General features: G+C 46.4%; 1 protein-coding gene across 1 annotated transcript in view; it reads left to right on the forward strand.

Annotated features, from left to right (window-relative positions):
- DNAJC10 (DnaJ heat shock protein family (Hsp40) member C10) overlaps positions 1-20,668 on the forward strand; it is a 61,244-nt gene extending 40,576 nt beyond the window's left edge. Inside the window, exons 10-23 of the mRNA XM_069733241.1 lie at positions 782-919; positions 1,004-1,093; positions 1,793-1,906; positions 2,693-2,807; positions 4,680-4,807; positions 6,586-6,702; positions 6,815-6,916; positions 8,496-8,651; positions 15,519-15,652; positions 15,744-15,797; positions 16,762-16,906; positions 17,098-17,220; positions 17,435-17,542; positions 19,083-20,668. Of these exons, the coding sequence (XP_069589342.1) occupies positions 782-919; positions 1,004-1,093; positions 1,793-1,906; positions 2,693-2,807; positions 4,680-4,807; positions 6,586-6,702; positions 6,815-6,916; positions 8,496-8,651; positions 15,519-15,652; positions 15,744-15,797; positions 16,762-16,906; positions 17,098-17,220; positions 17,435-17,542; positions 19,083-19,094 (1,536 nt within the window). The 3' untranslated portion in view covers positions 19,095-20,668. The remainder of the gene's footprint in view (positions 1-781; positions 920-1,003; positions 1,094-1,792; positions 1,907-2,692; positions 2,808-4,679; positions 4,808-6,585; positions 6,703-6,814; positions 6,917-8,495; positions 8,652-15,518; positions 15,653-15,743; positions 15,798-16,761; positions 16,907-17,097; positions 17,221-17,434; positions 17,543-19,082) is intronic.
- The last annotated feature ends 248 nt before the right edge of the window (positions 20,669-20,916 follow it).

Raw genomic sequence — 20,916 nt, forward strand, 5'->3', positions numbered from 1 at the left:
TCATGTGCCCCTATATTTAACATGGGGGACGCATGGACATGCGTTGTGCGACGCATGCGTTTCTTTTTACGCAAGCGTCGGGCGCAGAAAACGCAACAAGTTGCATTTTTCTTGCGTCTAAATTTCGGCAAAAAAGGACGCATGCGTCGCAAAACGCAGCGTTTTTGCGTGCGTTTTGGTGCGTTTTTATTTGCGTTGTGCGTTGCGTCGTCGACGCAGCGGCGCACAACGCAAATGTGAACGTAGCCTAACTATGTTACTATGTTACTATGATGAATTCTGTTTTGTCCATGTTCAGTTTTAGAAAGCGAGCAGGAAAGAAAGATGAAATAGTGGATAGATATTGTGTGATTTTGGTCAGTATGGAGGGGATGTCAGGTCCAGATAGGTAGATCTGCGTGTCATCGGCAGAAGCGTGTGTATGCGGCAGTGTCATGTGAATGCTGTAGTGAAGCACTATGAGGAGCTGACTGTTGTGACTATTATCTCCCTATAGAGAACTTTATTGACCTCTGGTGATGCTGACCCATCTGCTTATTGATTTATTTATTTTTTAACCCCGCTGCTTAAAAAGCCGCCTGGTAAATGTTAATTAGTAGAAAATGTAGTTTTCCTATTTTCTGATGTCTAAAACTGGAGATTTTCTTATAGTAAGGTGCGTCATGTAGCCTAAAAAAATACGGTAATCTGTAAAACAAAATCATGAAAATATAAATCTAAACAGATGAATAGTTTGTATACAGGAGGCCCTTCATATGGACCTGCTTTTCTTGTAAATTAGGACGGACTTGTGAGCGTGGGATGGATGGACTGCACCGCTCAGCCTGACCTCTGTGACAACCTGGATGTGTCCACCAGCACCACGGCGTACTTCCCACCAGGAGCCAATCTGTCTGATAAAGAGAGAAGAGGTGTTCTGGTAATGGTGATTTCATTGCAGTGGCAGAACGGTCAGATCCAATATGTCTGTGTATGAACGCTCTTCTTTTCTTGGCTCGTTTAGTTCTTCGATTCATTAGACTCTAAAGAAATCTACAAAGAAGTGATGGAACATCTTCCAGACCTGGAGAATCTTTCTCCCGATTCCTTAAAGGTAAGAAGATGAGAAGGTCCACTGGATATGTGCTAACTGTTAGATCCAACTTGAGGAACCACAACAATCGCCAAAACAGGACATTTTTATCCCCGACCTGGAAGAACTGAAAAATAAGTTTTATTATACTCACCTGCGGGGCGGTCCGGTGCGAGGGGTGTCGCTGGTCTTGGTCCGGCGCCTTCCTTCTTCTTCCGATGCTGCCCTCCTGCTTGCTTCGTGTGGATGACGCGTCACTGCATCATCCACACAGGCTCCCCGACATTGTGCTCCTGCGCAGGCATACTTATCTGCCCTGTTGAGGTCAAAGAGCCCCTGCACATACGCACTGCAGTACTTTGCTTTGCGCTCAACAGGACAGATAAGTACGCCTGCGCAGGAGCGAGATGCCGGGGAGCCATGAAGCAACAGGAGTGCGGCAGCTGCGACATCCCTTGGACCGGACCACCCCGCAGGTGTCGATGATAAAACTTATTTTTCCAGATCTTCCAGGTCAGGTTGGGGCTTATATACAGCATTATAGAATGCTGTATATCAGCCGTGAAAGGTGATGGCCGTAACTTATATCGGCCAAAACTGCTGACCGGTTCCCTTTAAGTAATTCACTGACAATCACTTAATTTATGGTGGCCTTCTATATTGTATAACTGGAGAATAGCGCCTGATGGTTCTTCAATTTTTTTTTCTTCCCTTTTTAAGGACAAATTGACATATCATCGATGGCTTATTTTCTTCACTTACGGACAAGATCAAGCTTTATATCTCCCAGAATTCAAGAAGTTGAATGTTTTACTGCGTGGTGACCATGTACAGGTAAGTAATCTCGCACATAAATCCCAATAGCCTAAAGGGGTTGTCCGCTCACTACTTTTATATTGATAGATTGGCGGGAGTGCCTGGCAGCTGATGGCGGTGGCCGCCAGGTGTAATCAGGTGTGATCAGTTGTGGATGTGGACAGCTCCATCAAGTGTTAGTGGCCACAGCCGGGTACTGCACGTCTGCCCTTGTTTGGATGAATAATGGTGGAGGTGTGGATGACAGATCTGTGCTGTTCCACAGCTGATCACATCCGGCTGATCGGGGGTGCTGGGTGTCGCACCAAGGATAGGTCATCAATATAAAAGGATAACCCTTTTGTTGCTGTCGCCTTTCATGTGAAGGGTTTTATTAGTCACAGGCCGTTCTCTACTGTTATCAGATGCGTGCCGGAAATCTTCTGTCATTGTTGGGCCACGTTCACATTTAAAGAATTGCTGTATGTTGAGCGTCAGTGCATACCCGAAAACTGCATTTAGATGTCGTCGTCCTGACATGTCCATGCACTGCAGTGAGATAAAGGGGGTCCGGAAGGGAATCTGCTCTGTTTAGCCTCCTCATCTAAGCTCAATATGAGTGGCTGTTCAAACCAGACAGAAGCAGTATAAAGCATGGAGGAGGAGTAAAGCATGTGCAGCCCCTCGTGAGACATTTGGTGGTCTTCATACTAACTCCTGTTAGATCCAAACTAGTTCCCACTCTTGTATTACCCGTCCATGGTGATTTACAGCTAGACTTCTGTCCTGCATTGTATTAACCCCCTCCCCTCTGTCTCTTGCAAGGTCGGACGGTTTGACTGCCAGTCTCACCCATCAGCCTGCAGTTCCCTATATATCCACAAGCCTTGTGTGGCAGCGTTTAAAGGGAAAGGCACCAATGACTTTGAAATCCATCATGGTAAGAACAATTGAGAAATGGAGCAAATTTAGGATAATTTTAGAGAGCGATGAGTCACTAACCTCATTCCTATTAATCTGCAAATATGGATGATTCCTTGAAGATTGGGGAAGATATTGATAAATGCTTTGTCTCAAAATTATCCCTGCTTAGAGTCCTCAGAGGTCCCATTAAAGGGAATCTGTCACCAGGTTGTTGCTATTCATCTGAGAACAGCATAATACAGAGACTCTGATTCCAGCGATGTATCCTAACTGGGCTGCTTGCTGTAGTTTTGATAAAATCTTGTCAGCAGATAATCACTCTCAGACTAGACTAAATGGAATAGCCACAAAAGTACGAAGGACTGTGATCAACCGCAAAATCTGTAAACTAGCAACAAAAGTCCCCCCAACACAGCGTAAAGAATCAATAATGTCTTTATTGAAAATACAAATTTTAAAAAGGTTTTAAGGAGAGAAGAGCAAACTGAAAAAACAGGATGGAAAGAAACATACATTGGACAGAACATATGATGACAGTATCTTGGGTATTAATATACCACGTGTATTATATCCAAGATAAAGAATTTAATATCATCCGCTTGAGGCACAGTTCAATATTGCATATAGGTAAATACAGAGTAAAGTGCATGGTGCTCATAGCCAAAACATTCTCAAGACAGATATAAAATACTTAATACATCACACACGTGTATCTGGGAGCTCCTCTCTCCCCGATTTGGCCAATCAGTGGTGTGGGCGGAGTTATACAGAGCTCCGCATTCAGAGAACTGCTAGATCTGCAGCAGAGGAAACAGATTTTATCAAAACTGCAGTGAGCTGCCCAGTAAGTGACACATCACTGGAATCCGGCTCTCTACGTTATGCTGCTCTCACATGGGGTAGTAAAATCCTGGTGACAGTTTCCCTTTAACCTACATTAAGAAAATAGCCCGTGTCTAGGTTGTATTTACAGCTGTATGTCTTCACATGCTGAATGATGCTGGAAGCAATGGGGTCCGTTTAGATAGTGTAAAGGACTGTGAGCTCGTGACGATGCTGTTATATAAGTCGTGTATTGCAATACGTGTGTCACGATCTCGGGTTTCCCCTTAATTTTACTGAATTTGACATGGATCACCCTCGCATCCTGTAGATCTGAGCCTGGACCAGTACTTTGTGTATCACAGTTGGAGAGAGACGCAAAAATGTAGAAAACTGAACATGAGGTTTTAACATTCTGATCAGCCTGTATGTAGCCCACCGCCACGTCACGGTGAACCTCTCTTTGGGTCCTAACTTTTTATAAGCTTAAAGGTGCGGCGTCATGTGTCAACCGCTGCCACAGTGGCCTGGTGCCTCACAGCACCCAAACTGAAGGGCTGAGCCCCCAAGGCTCCAGATCACCCCAGAGGCACAAAACCACAGCAACAATGGCCGCCATACAGCACCAACACCATGTGAAAGGCACAAAAAACAAAATCACCTTCCACAATGTGAGCTGAGCAAAAATAGGCAGAGCGCCTCTTGCGGACTTCTGCTAATTACAATCGACCACAACTCTAGAGGAAGTGGGCTTCATACATCAGATCAGAATGGTAGACTAAGGACCTCATGTTCCATTTTGTAAATGATCCCTCGCGGCATTAGATCAGTATATGGTCCTTGGATGTGCGGTCCACGTCTCGCTCTTCACCTGTGGTAGATCAGTCATGTACTGAACTTGCTACAGAAGTTTTAAAAAATAAAATAAATTGAAACCTGTCTAAAAATTCTTTATAGAAAGTTTACATTTGTAAACCAGGATTTGTATTTTTTGTGTTTTTTTTTCGTTGCTTTAGTAGAAATTCTATCACTTCCTGGCATTTTGATATATTTTATTCTTTTAAAGGAAAAACAAATGTTTATGAATTGGTGACTTTTGCAAAAGATAGTGTCAACTCTCATGTCGTTACACTGGGACCAAAGAATTTCCCTGAAAACGAGCGAGAACCGTGGCTGGTGGACTTTTTTACTCCTGTGAGTGGAAACCGTTTTCTTTGTTTTTTTTTTGTTTATTTTTTTGCACAGTATTTCTTATGGTGTGAAGGAAAAGAGAAAAAAAATAAATAAATAAAAATATATATATATATATATATATATATATATATATATATATATATATATATATATATATATATATATATATATATATATATATATATATATATATATTTATATATTTTTATTTTATTTTTTTTTTTTTTTTCTATATCTATCTGGGCCATGTTGGATGGCCAATTAAAAGGGCTTGTTCGTTTTTTTTTTTTTTGTTTTTTAACATACAATCACCTGGGTTATTTAGTCATAGCAGAAAATGTTCTGTGCATGCTCCACGTTTTGCCATGCACGGAAAAATGTTTCTTTCTGACTAGATGAGCGATCCCGAACTGTAGAGTTCAGGGTCCGTACCGGATACCTAATGTACAAGGTGCTGAACTCCAAACATGGACTTTTCATGGAAGACTGTTTTAGGCTATGTTCACACATTGCCTTGTTGCAGTGTTTTGTTTTTGTTTGCTTTTTTTGTTTTGTTTTGTTTTTTTTGTTGGGGGGTGGGGGGGGGGGTTCTTTTATCTGTAGGCAAAATGTGCTCTCTTGGCAGTAAAAAGCTGCTAAAAAAAAGCAGGTTTTGCTGTGTTTTATTATGCTGCATTTTTCATGCAGATCCAGTATTAGTGCCTGTTGTTGCTCCTGTGTTTTCTGCATCAAAAACTCAGCAAAACCTGATTCCTGCGTTTTTGCTGTTACTCATTGTTTTCTGTATTAAGCTGCAGTTTTCCAAATCAGTCAAGAAGAAAAGCCAAGGAGAGTGCATGAGGTTTCTGAAATCTCAGAGCTTTTGCTGGTATTGTAAAATGCAGCTTTTAATTTGCATTAAAAAAAAAATCGGCAAAGAAACACAACGTGTGAACATGGTTTTAGGCTATGTGCACACGTCAGGATTCTTTGCAGAAATTTCCTGAACAAAACCGGACTTTTTTTGCAGGAAATCCGCATGCGTTTTTTCGCGTTTTTTTTTTTTTGTGGATTTTTCACTTTTTTTTTTTTCTTTTTTTTTTCCCCCGGAGCTTCCCAATGCATTAAATAGCAGGAAATCCACGAAAAATCTGCAAAATTAATGAACATGCTGCGTTTTTTATCACGATGCATTTTCTTTTCGCAGAAAAAAACGCAACATGTGCACAAAAATTGCGGATTGCATTCTATTAATAGGATGCTTAATGGATGCGTGTTTTTTTTTTTTTGCATTTTTATAGCGGGGGGGGGGAAAAAAAAAAAAGCGAAAAATCCGTAACATCTGCACACAGCCTTACGGTTTGAGAGAGAGAGATTTTTTTTTTCCAGCTCCATTGATTTCTCTTGGGTTTGGGTACCCATACTGAAGTTTGGATTAACCCCGAACTTCTAACAGGTCTGCTCATTCCTATTTGTGACTCAAAAACGATATTCCTTTTACTATTTCATATTGCACACTTTAGTTGTTTATGGGTAATTCTGCATTCCTCTTTAGTGGTGACAGTAATGTAGCCCCTTGTTGATGGAGCTTTTCTCTGCTCACTTCTGCCACTAATTAGGCATTTCTGAGCGCGATGCCCAGTTGACAGGGGAAATGTTTGCACTTTATTGCTCCATTTCCAGAGGGAATCGCATAGGACGGGCACAATGCCCGCTTCTAAGAACGCTCCACCAGCACTGCAACATTATATTGTCAGTATATATGTGATTTTAACGATTGTTATTCCTTCGATGTGCAGTGGTGCCCCCCATGTAGAGCCTTGCTGCCAGAATTGAGGAAGGCTTCAAAGCGAGTGTTTGGGCATGTGCGATTTGGCACCCTGGACTGCACGATTCATGAAAGTCTCTGCAATATAGTAAGTGAATATGGAGTACAGGGTTTGTGTAGTGACAGCAGTGTGTATCCTACAATACAGAAGCGCCTCCACATTAGGGAAATGTTAACCTATTCTTACCGTTCCCTTACAGCATCGCATAAGAGCCTATCCCACAACCGTCGTGTTCAACCAGTCCAATATTCATGAATACGAGGGACATCACAGTGCGGAGCAAATCTTGGAGTTCATTGAGGTACTGGATATATATTGCAGCTGTTGAGTCAAACCCAGATGTTATCATGGTGAGAAGGATTTAAAGGGGTTGTCCAGTGCCGTTAACTTTCATATCGAAAGGTGAGCCATGCAGATCATGTCGGGTCTGAACATACCTGCCCGAACGCGAACATGATTGGCCAGTAATTGGGCACCTGTCTGGGTCAATAAAATGAGCCGCACTTCACACCCCCTTTTAAACAGCAAAAGTTTTTATCCTCTTAATATATTGCAGTCATCACATTATATAGCATTGTGTACTTACAATTGCTCATTTTGTCTTTCTACCCAGCTAATTCTTCTTTTCCATTAAGTCTGACATCACATGATTAATAACTGACTAGCTGAATCCATCTTGGCTCCATGTAGAAACAGGAGGTCAATGTTCTCTGTATGAGTCATCAGTCACTGCCCTGAGAGCAGCTAAGTCAGGAGTTAAAGAAGGGAGTGATTTTTGCAGGGACAAGAGACTTCCTGTTTTTACATACAGCAGAAAAAAAGAGAAGAATTAACTGGGTAGAAAGGCAGAATGATCAATTGTAAGTACAGTGCTATATAATATGGGGATTGCAATATATTAAGCGGATAAAAAAATTTGATGGGAGGTGGTCTTCGGTAACACCATAAAGTGAGTTCAAGTGAAATTTGACATAAAAGCCATGTCCTAGACTCTAGAGACCTAGAGAATGGCATTTCTGAAGGACCAGTCCCTGTATTTACTAGTTCCAAGGGCCCGTGGTGTTGTGGAGCACAGAGTCCTGCAACTTCTTCAGTGCTGTTCTCATGCTACCTCCATGTTGATTTCCATGTGCAAGCATGTCATGGTTATTTGGGTGGAAGGGGGGATCTGGCAAATTCGTGCTAAATTCATCAGTGTGTGCATACGCAGTGTGTCATATGACGGTTCGGTATTACTACTAGGTCCGCCTATTGTGGATGGTGCGTCCTTTATCTTTTAGTGTAATCCTACATTCCTAATGTGACTCCTAATAAGTGATCTCTACTGAACACAACGTGTAAGACCGAGAAAACGGATACATATACCTATATATTTCATTTAACATTGATGGGGTTTGGCCACTTTATTTTAACAAATGTGTTGTGGACATGATTTTGTGGCCGTTACTATTCTATAATTATTACTGGTTCGCCTCCTGCACAGCTCTCCTGTCCACAAAATCGCTGCCGGTGGAGGGTCATGTGACCAGATTTGCCAATCTTCTTCCTCCAATGGAAACGCATCTTTCCTGTGTGCTGTTTTCCATTGGACGATGCTGTTGGACAGATCTGATCACATGCTCCTCCATCAGTGGCCACTTTGTGGACCAGAGAGTAGATCCGTCTGGGAGAAATATTATTTCTGTCTCTTCATTGGGGACACTGGGACCATGGGGGGCACTTGTTCAGTATCCCTCCCCCCCATGGTTCCTGTGTCCCACAATGAAGCAACCAAGAAATAAATTTTGCGTACCAAAAATCTTCATATTCGAGCACAATGAAATCTGTTTTCTTTGTCATCTGCAAAATGAGTGACTCTTCTCATCCTTTGGTGAATTTAGGATCTTCGCAATCCTTCCGTTGTCGTTCTCACTCCCATAACTTTTAAAGAACTGGTGAAGGGACGGAGTCGGGATGAGATCTGGATGGTGGATTATTACGCTCCTTGGTGTGGACCATGTCAGGCCCTGATGCCTGAGTGGAAGCGCATGGCACGGGTACGTGATATAGTCTTGCTTGTGGTGGTATTGTCTTAATAGTAAGGGTATATGTTCACATGCAGCATTTTTGCGTCATTTTTTTTCCCCACAGGAATAATTGAAGCAGTTGTCAAAATAAATTTTTTTATCGCCTCTCATTGGGGGACACAGGAACCATGGGTGTATGCTGCTGCCACTAGGAGGCTGACACTATGCAAATAAAAAAAGTTAGCTCCTCCTCTGCAGTGTACACCCCACCGACTGGCATTATACTCTCGTGGACACGGGTCTTTCATTAGACCCTTATCTACCTCAATGTGCGTCGTTCCTTTTCAGGTTTTCCGGAGGGATACAGGGTGAACAGTCACACCTGTAATCCCACAATACGGACTGAGTACGGCGTGTAATCCTCATAGATCCCTCACCAGGACCAAGACCCTAGCACACAAGCGTGCTTAGAAGTCCGGTCCTGCCTCCGTCACCCACCCACTCGCCCACCAGAGCCTGTCGGTTGAGGAGACGAGGACGTCCATCAGCTCCCTGGACGTCTCATCCCCTTTTAAGGTTAGTACCGGCGTGGGATGTTTTAGGTGAGTATTTCCCCCATCCCATCCCAGATCTTTGTTAGAGGGGGGGGGGGGGTGGTTCTTGTTAGGGGCTCCCAGACGGTGACCCCCTCTTACCCGGTCATCGCCTGTATCCTTGCGGCGCGGCCGGTATTTTATCGGTGTCCTGTATTTCCGCAGTAGTCCACATTTCTTCCCCATTCTGCAAGGGCCTTCTGCTCCCCGGCGTGGGGCCCCTTTCTGGCCGCCGCGCTCTTATCCCCTGTGGCCAGCACCTTCTTACAAGACAGCTGTATGGCTGCCGTACGCTCCTTTCCGCGGCGCACTACCAGCGCTGCGGTTTTTCACTGGGCACATCCTCAGCGCTGCAGCCCTGCAGGCCGTCGCTCCGCTTCTCGCTGCGGCGCATTGCTCCGGCGGCGCAGGAGGTGGTTATCTGCGGCGCCCTTCAGCGGCGCAGCCTAGCAGCCTGCGCCGCCAGCCTCCCATCGCTGCGCATTGTTCCGGCGCTCTATACCGGCGCCGCGGCTCTGTTTCCCGGCCGCCGGTTCCTAATTTAGGCCCCGGCTTCGGCCGGGGCCTACTTCCGGTTTTCGGATCTTCCACTTCTGCGGGCGGGCTTTTTCCCGCCCGACATACTATGTCCTGCCCACCGGCGCCTCTGCGTCTGGCTCCGCCCCCTTCCTCGTGGGACACTCGTCTGGTGTGCGCACCGCTTCACACCCACAGCAGCAGTAGACCTCGCAGCGCGCCACGCTCCTTCGCCCGCATCTTCTGTGGGCTCAGCATTGCGGAATACAGCACCTCGGGAGTTCTCAACCGAGGACAAGTGGGACATCTTCCAGGACCGGGTCCGTGAGTAGCTGCACTGCAGACTGACACCCCCTTCTGCCCCACTGTCCCCTAACCCACTGGCATCTTCAGGGTCCTCTCAAAATGTCTACCTCTAAAGGGGGCCGCTCTCGCCCCCCTACTTCTTCATCTACTGCCTTAGTCACGTACTTTGCATGTTCGTCCTGTAACAGCAAATTTCCCTCAGGTCAGTCCTCCCCGCTGTGTCAGTCCTGCAGCAACCCGATTGTTCCCACCGCCCAGGATCCTCCGGCTGTTCCGCCCGAGAGTGATACCCCCTCTCTGTCACAATCGGTGGCTGATTTAACACGGGTGTCTCAAACCCTGGTGTCCTCGCTGGATCGGTTACCCCTGCAGACCCCTGCCGCGGCCAGCGGGTCGCAGGAACCACCGCCCGAGCCCTCCTTGATAAGCCACAAAAGGTCCAGACAGGAACGTCGGTCTGAGTCCTCTTCTCGCTCCATCTCGCCACATGGCCCTCTCCTGCGGTCGGTGTCCCCTCGACCCTCCTCCCCTGAGTCAAGCGAGGCATTCTCTGATGTGCCCTCGGAGGATATTTCGGAGCTGGATTCTAACCAAATCGCCACCATGAGGGAGATGGTCCAGAATCTCACTGGGGCAGTAAACCAATCCTGTGGCATAAAAGATCCCTCTACGGAACCCGCAGATCAGGCGGTTTCGTTTAGACGGGCCAAACCACCTTCCAAGTTTTTTGCTCCTCATCCTGAATTCGAGGAAATCATGTCCAGAGAGAGAGAGAACCCCACTAGGCGTTTTCAGAGGGGAAAACGCCTGGGTGTGTTATATCCCTTTTCTCCGGAACTTACCGCCAATAGGACGGTCTCTCCCTCGGTGGATCCACCTGTGTCCAGGCTGTCCACCAACACGGTGCTTCCTCTGTCCGGCGGAGCATCTCTGAAGGACTCTAACGATAGGGCTATAGAATCCTTTGCGAAGTCAGCTTTTGAAGCGGCTGCAGCGGCTATATGCCCAGCTTTTGCTTCCACTTGGGTTTCTAAATCCGTCTCCAAATGGGCCAAAGAGCTCCGTCGAGGTATCCTGGACGGGGCGCCTCCCGTGCAACTAGCGGAGCTTGCCAACCAGATTTCCCACGCCGATGAATACCTGGTCTCTGCCTCCCTGGATGTCGCGTCTTGTGCGGCTCAGGCTTCCAGCAATGCCGTTGCCATCCGCCGCACCGTTTGGCTCAAGGCCTGGTAGGCGGACTTATCTTCTAAAAAGTCCCTCACTAGTCTGCCCTTCCAGGGCTCTCGTCTCTTTGGCTCCCAGCTGGATCAAATCATTAAGGACGCCACCGGGGGTACAAGTTCTCTTCTCCTCCAGGCTAAGCCTCGTCGGCATGACTCTCGGCAAGACTCCAGCCCAACTCCCAGGTTGGGCGGCCGTCTTCTCCTTTTCAGGGACGTCTGGATTTCCGCAGTAGAGGACGCATGGGTCAGGGAAGTTGTATCCTCGGGATACAAGATAGGGTTCGCCTCCCGACCCAGGGATCGTTTCTTCCAATCCCGTCCTCCAAGAGATCCCGTTCTAGTTCCGGGCTTCTTCGCAGCCATCGCTTCTCTGCTCAAATCCGGGGTAATCCTTCCCGTCCCAGAAAAAGAACGGTTCACGGGTTTCTACTCGAACCTTTTTGTGGTACCGAAAAAAGACGGCAAGGTTCGCCCCATTCTGGACCTCAAATTGCTGAACAGGAGAGTTCGCCTGAGACACTTCAGGATGGAATCCCTTCGTTCAGTAATTGCTTCCATGGAGGCCCAGGAATTTCTATGCTCAATAGATATCCAGGACGCCTACCTCCATGTCCCGATATTTTCCGGACATCACCGTTTCCTGCGCTTTGCAGTGCAACGGGAACATTTTCAATTCGTCGCCCTGCCGTTCGGTCTCGCAACCGCTCCAAGGGTGTTCACGAAGATCATGGCAGCGCTGATGGCCATCTTGAGAGTCAGAGGCCTGGTCCTATTTCCATACCTCGACGACATCCTCATCAAGGCGCCGTCCTTTTCTCAGGCTCACGAAAGCCTGTCCATTGTTCTCGACACCTTAGCCCGTTTCGGGTGGCTGGTCAACCGGAAGAAGTCCTGCCTTATCCCTTCTCAGCGCATCATCTTTCTGGGCATGCTATTCGACACTCGTCAGACCAGAGTCTTCCTTCCCAAGGACAAGAGATCCTCTCTTTGTCGGGACATACGCTTGCTCCAGGGTCCTCGGCCTCCCTCCCTCCGATCGGCCATGAAGGTTCTGGGGAGGATGGTAGCTACCTTGGAAGTGATTCCCTTCGCCCAATTCCATTTGCGACCCCTTCAGCAAGCCATTCTGTCTCAGTGGGACAGGTCTGTCTTCTCCCTGGATCGGTTGATCAGACTCTTCTCGGGTCAAGCGGTCTCTCAACTGGTGGCTGACGTCACCTCTCATCTCCCAGGGCAGGTCCTTCCTTCCAGTTCACTGGCAGGTGGTGACAACGGATGCCAGCCTGCTCGGCTGGGGTGCGGTTTTCCGTCACCTGACGGTTCAGGGCCGTTGGTCGTCGCAGGAGTCAGCTCTGCCAATCAATATCCTCGAAATTCGGGCCATCTTTCTGTCCCTCCGCCACTGGGAAAGGATTCTCAGGGGCCTGCCAGTCCGGATCCAGATGGACAATGCCACGGCTGTGTCATATGTCAACCATCAGGGGGGAACCGGAGCTCCTTGGCCCTTGCCGAGGTATCCAAGATCCTCCTTTGGGCAGAGGCAACGGTTCCGGTGATATCCGCAGTGCATATCCCTGGCGCGGACAACTGGGCCGCCGACTTCCTCAGCCGCGAAGGCCTCACTGCAGGGAAATGGTCCTTACATCCGGAGGTCTTCCATCAGATTTGTCTTCGATGGGGGACTCCGGACGTGGATCTCACGGTGTCCCGAATGAACAGGAAGGTTCCTAAGTTCCTCTCCAGGTCGCAGTGGGCGTCGACGCTCTGGCCATTCCTTGGTCACAGTTCGGGCTGCCCTACCTGTTCCCACCCCTTCCTTTACTTCCCAAACTGTTGAAGATCAAAGCGGAAGGGGTGCCAGTCATCCTGATCGCCCCGGATTGGCCCAGGAGAGCTTGGTTCGCGGAGCTCGTCAACCTTCTCGCGGACGCTCCCTGGCGCCTTCCAGACAGGCCCGATCTGCTGTCTCAGGGTACGATCTGCCACCCGAATTCTCGGTCGCTCAGTTTAACGGCGTGGCTGTTGAGACTGCGGTTCTAAGAGCGTCTGGCCTTTCGGACCGGGTAATTCACACCATGATTCAGGCTCGGAAGCCTTCATCTTCCAGGATTTACTACCGTACCTGGAAGGCTTACTTCCGTTGGTGCGAGTCCAACCGCCTTCCATCCATGTCTTTCTCTGCCTTCTCTTTTGGCCTTCCTTCAGGCAGGACTGGATTCGGGCCTGGCTCTTAGCTCCCTGAAGGGCCAGGTCTCTGCGCTTTCCATCCTCTTTCAGAAGACCTTAGCTTCTCGGCCACAGGTTAAGACCTTCCTTCAAGGAGTAGCCCACGCTGTCCCGCCGTACAGGGCCCCTGTGGACGCATGGGACTTAAACCTGCTACTGGACGTTCTGAGGGTTTCTCCCTTTGAGCCTCTTAGGGAGATTCCTCTATCAGTTCTATCTTGGAAGGTGACCTTTCTTGTGGCCATCACATCTATTCGCCGCGTTTCCGAGTTGGCGGCCCTGTCTTGCCGTCCTCCGTTTTTGGTCATTCACCAGGACAAGGTGGTCTTCCGGCCCCCACCTTCTTTTCTTCCTAAGGTGGTTTCCACCTTCCACCTCAACGAGGACATCGTTCTACCTTCCTTTTATCCAGCTCCGACTCATCCTCTGGAGCTATCGTTGAACAAACTAGACCTCGTCAGGGCAGTGAGGATCTATCTGGATAGAACGTCCTCTTTCCGGAAGACTGATTCCTTTTTCGTCATTCCTGATGGCACGCACAGAGGCCAACCGGCTTCTAAAGCGACTATTGCTCGCTGGATCAGAATGGCAATTTTGGAGGCTTACCGGGTCAAGAACAGAGTGCCCCCTCCTGGGATTAAGGCTCACTCTACCCGGGCAGTCGGCGCCTCCTGGGCGGTGCACCACAGGGCTTCCGCCCTACAGCTTTGCAAAGCGGCAACTTGGTCTTCCATCCACACGTTCGCCAAATTTTACAACGTCCATACCTATGCATCGGCGGACGCCAGCCTAGGCAGAAGGATCTTGCTGGCGGCAATGGGGAGTCCTCTGACCTGATGGAAGTCTGGTTTTCCCGCCCGTGGGACTGCTTTGGGACGTCCCATGGTTCCGGTGTCCCCCAATGAGAGGCGATAAAGAAAACAGGATTTTTGGCTGCTTACCGTAAAATCTGTTTCTTGGAGCCTCCATTGGGGGACACAGCTCCCTCCCAATGTTTTATGTTTTATAACTGTTCTCACGTTTACTGTTCTCAAGTTTGTGTTTATGGTTTTCAATCTTGTTCATTATCTCCTACTGCTTTCTCACGAACTGAAGAGTATAATGCCAGTCGGTGGGGTGTACACTGCAGAGGAGGAGCTAACTTTTTTATTTGCATAGTGTCAGCCTCCTAGTGGCAGCAGCATACACCCATAGTTCCTGTGTCCCCCAATGGAGGCTCCAAGTAACAGATTTTACGGTAAGCAACCAAAAATCCTGTTTCTGCTGCGATTCTACATTAAAAAGTGCATAATTTTATTCATTTCCTGTGCTGTCTTGATGTGTTTATTGCTGTTACGTTTTTTAAGATCTTATTGAAGGAAAAAATGCTGAAAGAATTAACATGCTGCGGTTTTGATGGGGAAACAAAAGTAACATGTGAATGAGATTTTAAATTTACTCCGAAACACTGCTACTTTTTTGTTAGAGCAGGAAAAAAAATGCAAACTATATGTGAACAGGTCCTCGGTTGTTTCAAGGAAGCTGATAATTTGGATTGATGTATTCAGACCTGAACTGCGTCTGTCTCATCTAGAAATGAATGCTCCATTATTGTGCTTTCAGCCTCCAGGTCCCATTACATGGGGTGAGTTCTTATGATACCATTGTACAGCAATAGGATTTTTTTTATATATATCTATATACAAACCGTAAAAAATTGGAACAGCACAATGCTCACCGGTGGGTGCCTGGCCTCCCGGGCAGAATGGTCCACTCATCTGCCCACATAGATACAAAAATCAGCAAATGAAGGCAGCACTCCAAATCCTTTCAAAGGTGAAAAATGTGACTTTATTGAACCCACATCTCTGTGCGACGTTTCGGCTCACACTGAGCCTTTTTCAAGCCTGAAAAAGGCTGTGTGAGCCGAAACGTCGCACAGAGATGTGGGTTCAATAAAGTCACATTTTTCACCTTTGAAAGGATTTGGAGTGCTGCCTTCATTTGCTGATTTTTATATCTATATACATATATCTATATATATATTTCAGCATTTAAGCGGATTGATCAATGTCGGAAGCGTGGACTGTCAGAAATACAGCGCACTTTGCAGTCAGGAATATGTCCAGGCGTATCCGGAAATCAGACTTTACCCAGCAAACAGGGACAATCTTAATTTTTACCAGTAAGTGCCAGTCATGTTCTTTATATATGATGATGTTCTTCAGGCTGGAGCTGCCCCCATATAATCACTGCTCTTCTTTTTGTTCTTTTAGTGCATATAGCGGCTGGCACAGAGACTCCTATTCTCTGAAAAACTGGGGACTTTCGTGAGTAGCCATTTACAAGGTTATCTAAGCAATGACTTGAAATAATTCATCAGCAACAGAGCAGTACTTTTCCCATTTATTACCTAACCATACGATGGGTGATAAATGATCACTGGGGGTCCGGCACCGATCACTAGAATGTGGGTCCTAAGCTGTGGGCAGAATTGAATGGATCGGCATGGTCATGCATGAGATCCTCCATTCAGGGTCTATGGGACTGACTGAGATGGCTGAATGCATCTCTCAGCAATAGTCATCAGTCCAATAGCTAATGACTAGAGTGGCAATATGCCTGTGCAACCATGCAGCTCCAATCAAAGCACCTCTCTTTATTAGATGTCTGCTTTCAATTATTTAAAAGGCTAGTCTGACAAATGTCAACTATAATCCACTTTGGGGTATACTTTTGTACCCTCCTGTAAACTTTAATTCTGGGGCAGCCATTAATTCAGGGGCAGCCATCAACAATCCTATCTGCTAGCCATTCCCCTCCCTTCCTAGAAGATGGGATACATAGTAGATAAGTTTACAGATAGTAACTGGGAGTCTTGACGGCGGCGCACCTCCAATTAAATAGTTTGTAGCACAGTGTAAGGTGTACCACCTATCCATAAAATAACAAGTGATTCTAAAAATGGGATTGTTCAGAGCCACGTCTGCATGGACTAGAGGCTTGGTGTAGGCATCTCCTCTCCAGCTGTTCTGTATGGACCCCGCTCTGCCATTGTCTGCAGTCCCTACAGAACGGAGATTGCCATGCTGCACAGCAGTCGGATCCTAAAGATGGGGGAGCACTTCAAAACTTGGTGAAAACTTTTTAACTCCAAAATTCTCTATTAAAAAAAATTTCTAAAGCCGGTAACACTTGAGCAGCGATTGACTATGACCTATAAGTTGGTCTTGATATGAAGTCCATATCGTAAGAAGGATTTAGAACTTTTTTTTCCTCTTTGCATTCAAACAGATATTTGCCAAAAATGGCTACTGAACTCACACCTGAAAGTTACAATGAAATGTTAACAAGCAAAGACCATTGGATTTTGGATTTCTATGCGCCTTGGTGTGGTCCATGTAGGAGTTTCGCTCCTGAATTTGAGTTTGTGGCCAGGGTAAGTAGTCAGAAACCGGAGATGTGTAACGCATCAATGTATTTGCAGGCGTAACCAGCAAAATGTACGTACGTCCGTACGTACGTCCGTACGTACGTACGTTCCGTCCGTACGTACAATTTTTTTTTCCCCTGTATTTTGCATTTTCCAATAGATGTTGTATTTGTGCTTTTTTATTTTTTTTTTTATAGCTTTTGAAAGGAAAAGTAAAAGCTGGAAAGGTGGACTGCCAGGCTTATGGGCAAATCTGCCAGTCAGCGGACATCAGGGCATACCCTACTGTGAAATTTTTCCCTTACATGGGATCCAAACAGGTATTTGGCGTTTATCTCCATATACACCTGCATGTTGCACGTTCGGGGGCATATTTGCAGAGGATGGCTGGTGTAATGTGACCGGGACCTGCTCCCATTCACCCGTCCATTCTTATTTGCATTTTTATAACCGGCATGACTGAGCTTTACTGAATGTGCAGTTGGACAAGAAAATGGGATCATCTGAAGATTTTTTTTTTTTTTTTTTGTACAGAAAAATGCAAAAGGTGAACATGTGGATACAAGAGATGCCAAAGAAATAGTGAAGGTGGTAACTGCAAGAATTGGATTCATACAGAAGCAAAACAAGCCGTCTCGGAAGGTACTGCCTGTTACAGCAGCGCTAACCCTTGCCCTTGTGGGCTTGCAAAAAGTATTTCGATATAGCACATATACGGTATTGATATTTGCTCCATTAGTAGTCATATTTTTATCCACATTTTTTAAATCCTATTTTAAGGGTAAAATAAGCCTAAATATGGCTGATGGGAATACATTACAGAATCTTCAAAGCACATTTGCGGGGAATGTTGAGGTTTGCTTATTTAGACAAGTGCGGCAGACGACTAGTGTGACGCTACTACGCAGGCCGATAGGGACTTTATGGGGACAGAAAGAGCGTTAAAGGAATTGTCCAGGCTTGGGACAATATTCTACAGTCGTTTTCTATGAATGATAACCGCAACTGCTAGTGCGAGCGGACGGCCAGTCGAATACATGTATGCGATTTGCATAATGGCGGTCACATGACGACTAGACGCACTCGACTTCTCTACATAGAAGTTAAGATCAGCCAGTCACCTCTAGTCGGCATTTAAACACAACCAGTGGTCACGGGACTGCTCGCTCACACTGGTAACACCACACGCTGTCATCGTTCAGCACTCTAAAATCAGAGTGACTGCAAGCTTTTGTCCAAAGCCTAGACACCCCCCCCCCCCCCCTTTAATATTTTGTCCTGGTACGGTATGCATGTTGTCGGCAGCACATATCTTTTTGGGATGTTTGTAGTGTGCTGCCGATTACTGCAGTTTATAGGCCTCCATAAATTAGTAGATGAACAAGCGCCTGTCGAATGGTCCACGGCCTGTTTACATGGGCCAATGATCAGAAGCAAGTGTTCTCATGAACGCTCCTACAGCTGATGATCGCCAGGGCGTGAAGGGGCCTTTAAATAAGAACTTTCAGGAGATACTGATCAACAACTACCTTAAAATTAACTCTTAAAAGATCCAAGTGTATGGCTGCCAGAGCGAGGTTGGTGAATACTGTGCTTGGCATCCAGTTAAAGAGGATGTTTGGAGACAGATTATGGGCTGCTCTGTCTTCCTTCATCTGCTCTTGGGGTCCATTTCCACAGACAGGCGGAACTATACAAATGTCGATTTGTGGTCGATTAATAGCCTGTTTAAATAGGCAGACCATAATAAATGATGTGCACTGAACAATTTATAATAGGTTGGCCAGTGCGCATAAGGAACCATTGTTCTCGGCAGCACGTTTCTTGTTTACACAGGGCAGTGCACAGCCGAGAACGATGATCTTTTGCATTTCACAAGACTGTTTCACCCTACGAACGAGCACTTTGCTCGATCATTGAGTGATGGGTTGCCGGTTTATGCCACAAAATAATCTTGAAACGGCGTTAATTCTGATAATAAACAAGCCTCCTGCTAATAGTGCTACATCCAAAAGTCCGTTTCAGCTGAATGCCAGGCGCACTATATAGAGCTCAAAAATCTGGATCCAGTTTGGAAAAGCGCAGAAAAATGAGAGATGCCTGTGTCTGTGTAGAAGCAATGTCCATTGGCTTATTTAAGCTTGGTAACTACTGCTACTTCATATGCTTGTGTGTGTTTCAGGATGAATTGTGATGGAGAAGATGATTGGGGTTCGCGAGTTTCATCTTCGGTGCCTTCATATAAAATGTAAAACCTGCACATTGGATTGACATGAAGGCCTGATGAGTACGAGAAGCTGGCGTCTACTCTGAAGAAACTGATGCCTTTTCACTCCACAATACCTTGCTGTTAGCGGTGTTTGTTTCAGGGTTTATAGGAGTTTCGTTGTATGAAGGGGCCGTAAAAATGAGACTGAGAACCATTGCTGCTTGTGATCTGAACATTGACATTTGCAGGCACCAGTGGTGTCCTACAAGATAGACATGTCTACATCAATGTCTGGCCGGCTGTGCTAAACGCTGGTAACAATGAAGCCGATCTGATAGGATTATCGTAATCTTGCCTTAATGGAACATGGGAACATTATTACTATTTATGTTATTACACAGGAGCTGGGTTTCTATATGCACAAAAAATACTAAGGTGTGACATGGGTTATCTTCTACTTTTCTGGTATATTCACAGGATATTCCATATAAACATGAGGGTTCGGACAGTGCTTGCCATAGACAGCTCCTTCCATTGTAGTTGATGGGAGTTATGGGAACACCAGTGTGTGCCCCCGCTTCTCCACTGCAGTCTAGGGGGCACGGTTTCGGTATAACGGCATACAAGGGTCACAGGACCTGACTCCTGTTCTGCCACGTCAACTCACCTTTATGGCATATGACGGGAATGTACAATGTTGCTTTATGTTTACAAAAAATCTTTTCACTAGGCGATCACTTTTCCTCCCAATAATTTCTGCACCTTCACAGATATTACATTAATTGTGACTGCATTTATTTAACTCTTGTTGCATCTTTGACCTGTAAGGCTGGTTTCGCATTTGCAGATGGAGGGCTGCGTACGTCCTCCATGAAGATCCGCCCACCGCCGCACCTCCTCTGGTCAGCTCCTCCGTCGGCATGCGGTGTGAGTACCCTATCTTTACCAATAGGTACGCAGGCCATGCCGCTGTATGCGGATGCCTCGTCATGCGTCGTTTTGATGGTGCGGCGACCGCACCAAAATGCAACTCATTGTGTTCGGCGTAGGTCGCTGCACCGTCAAAACGACGCATGCGGAGGCATTCGCGTACATTGGCATGGCCTGCGTACCTAATGGTAAAGATAGGGTACACAGGACGCATGCCGATGTGGGCGGAGGACGTACGCAGCCCTCCGCAGCACCTCCATCCGCAAATGTGAAACCAGCCTTATACTTTGATGAACCATCTTACAGCCCTTATTCAGAACTGTTGCACAATGTTGATTTAGAAATACATGGTAAAAGAAAGTAATGTAAAAAAAACCTGTTTAAGGACTGTCTGTCTTTGCAGTGATGCAGCTTTGCAAAAAGTATTGATCAATATCCTACCATTGAAGATACAGCTCTTATGCAGACTTAGACTCTATGGAAAGAAGTATTGGGACACGTACACATTACACTTACAGGAACTTTTATGACTTCGCATCCTAAAGCTGTAGGCAATAACATGGAGTTGTCCCAACATTTGATACTATATTGGTTTCCACTCTTCTATTAAAACTTTCTGCCACTTTTCACCATTGTGATTGGTGATATAAGGCTTGCTTGCAGCTGCTCGGCATTGGGCTTGGTAATGTAAGACTTGCATGTAGTTGTTCGACCGTGAAGCTGTCTGAGGCGGTTTGGGAAGAGCAGATAGTGTTGGTGACTTTTTTTGCACTTTACTCTAACATTACAGAAAGGAAGGAAGGAAGAAATATGATCGGTCTTGTTACATCTGTGACTCCTATTACATGACCGCGCTGGTGTCAGTGAGCTCTGCACC

Source organism: Ranitomeya imitator, chromosome 7 (genome assembly GCF_032444005.1).
Source record: "Ranitomeya imitator isolate aRanImi1 chromosome 7, aRanImi1.pri, whole genome shotgun sequence".
Lineage (NCBI taxonomy): Eukaryota > Metazoa > Chordata > Amphibia > Anura > Dendrobatidae > Ranitomeya > Ranitomeya imitator.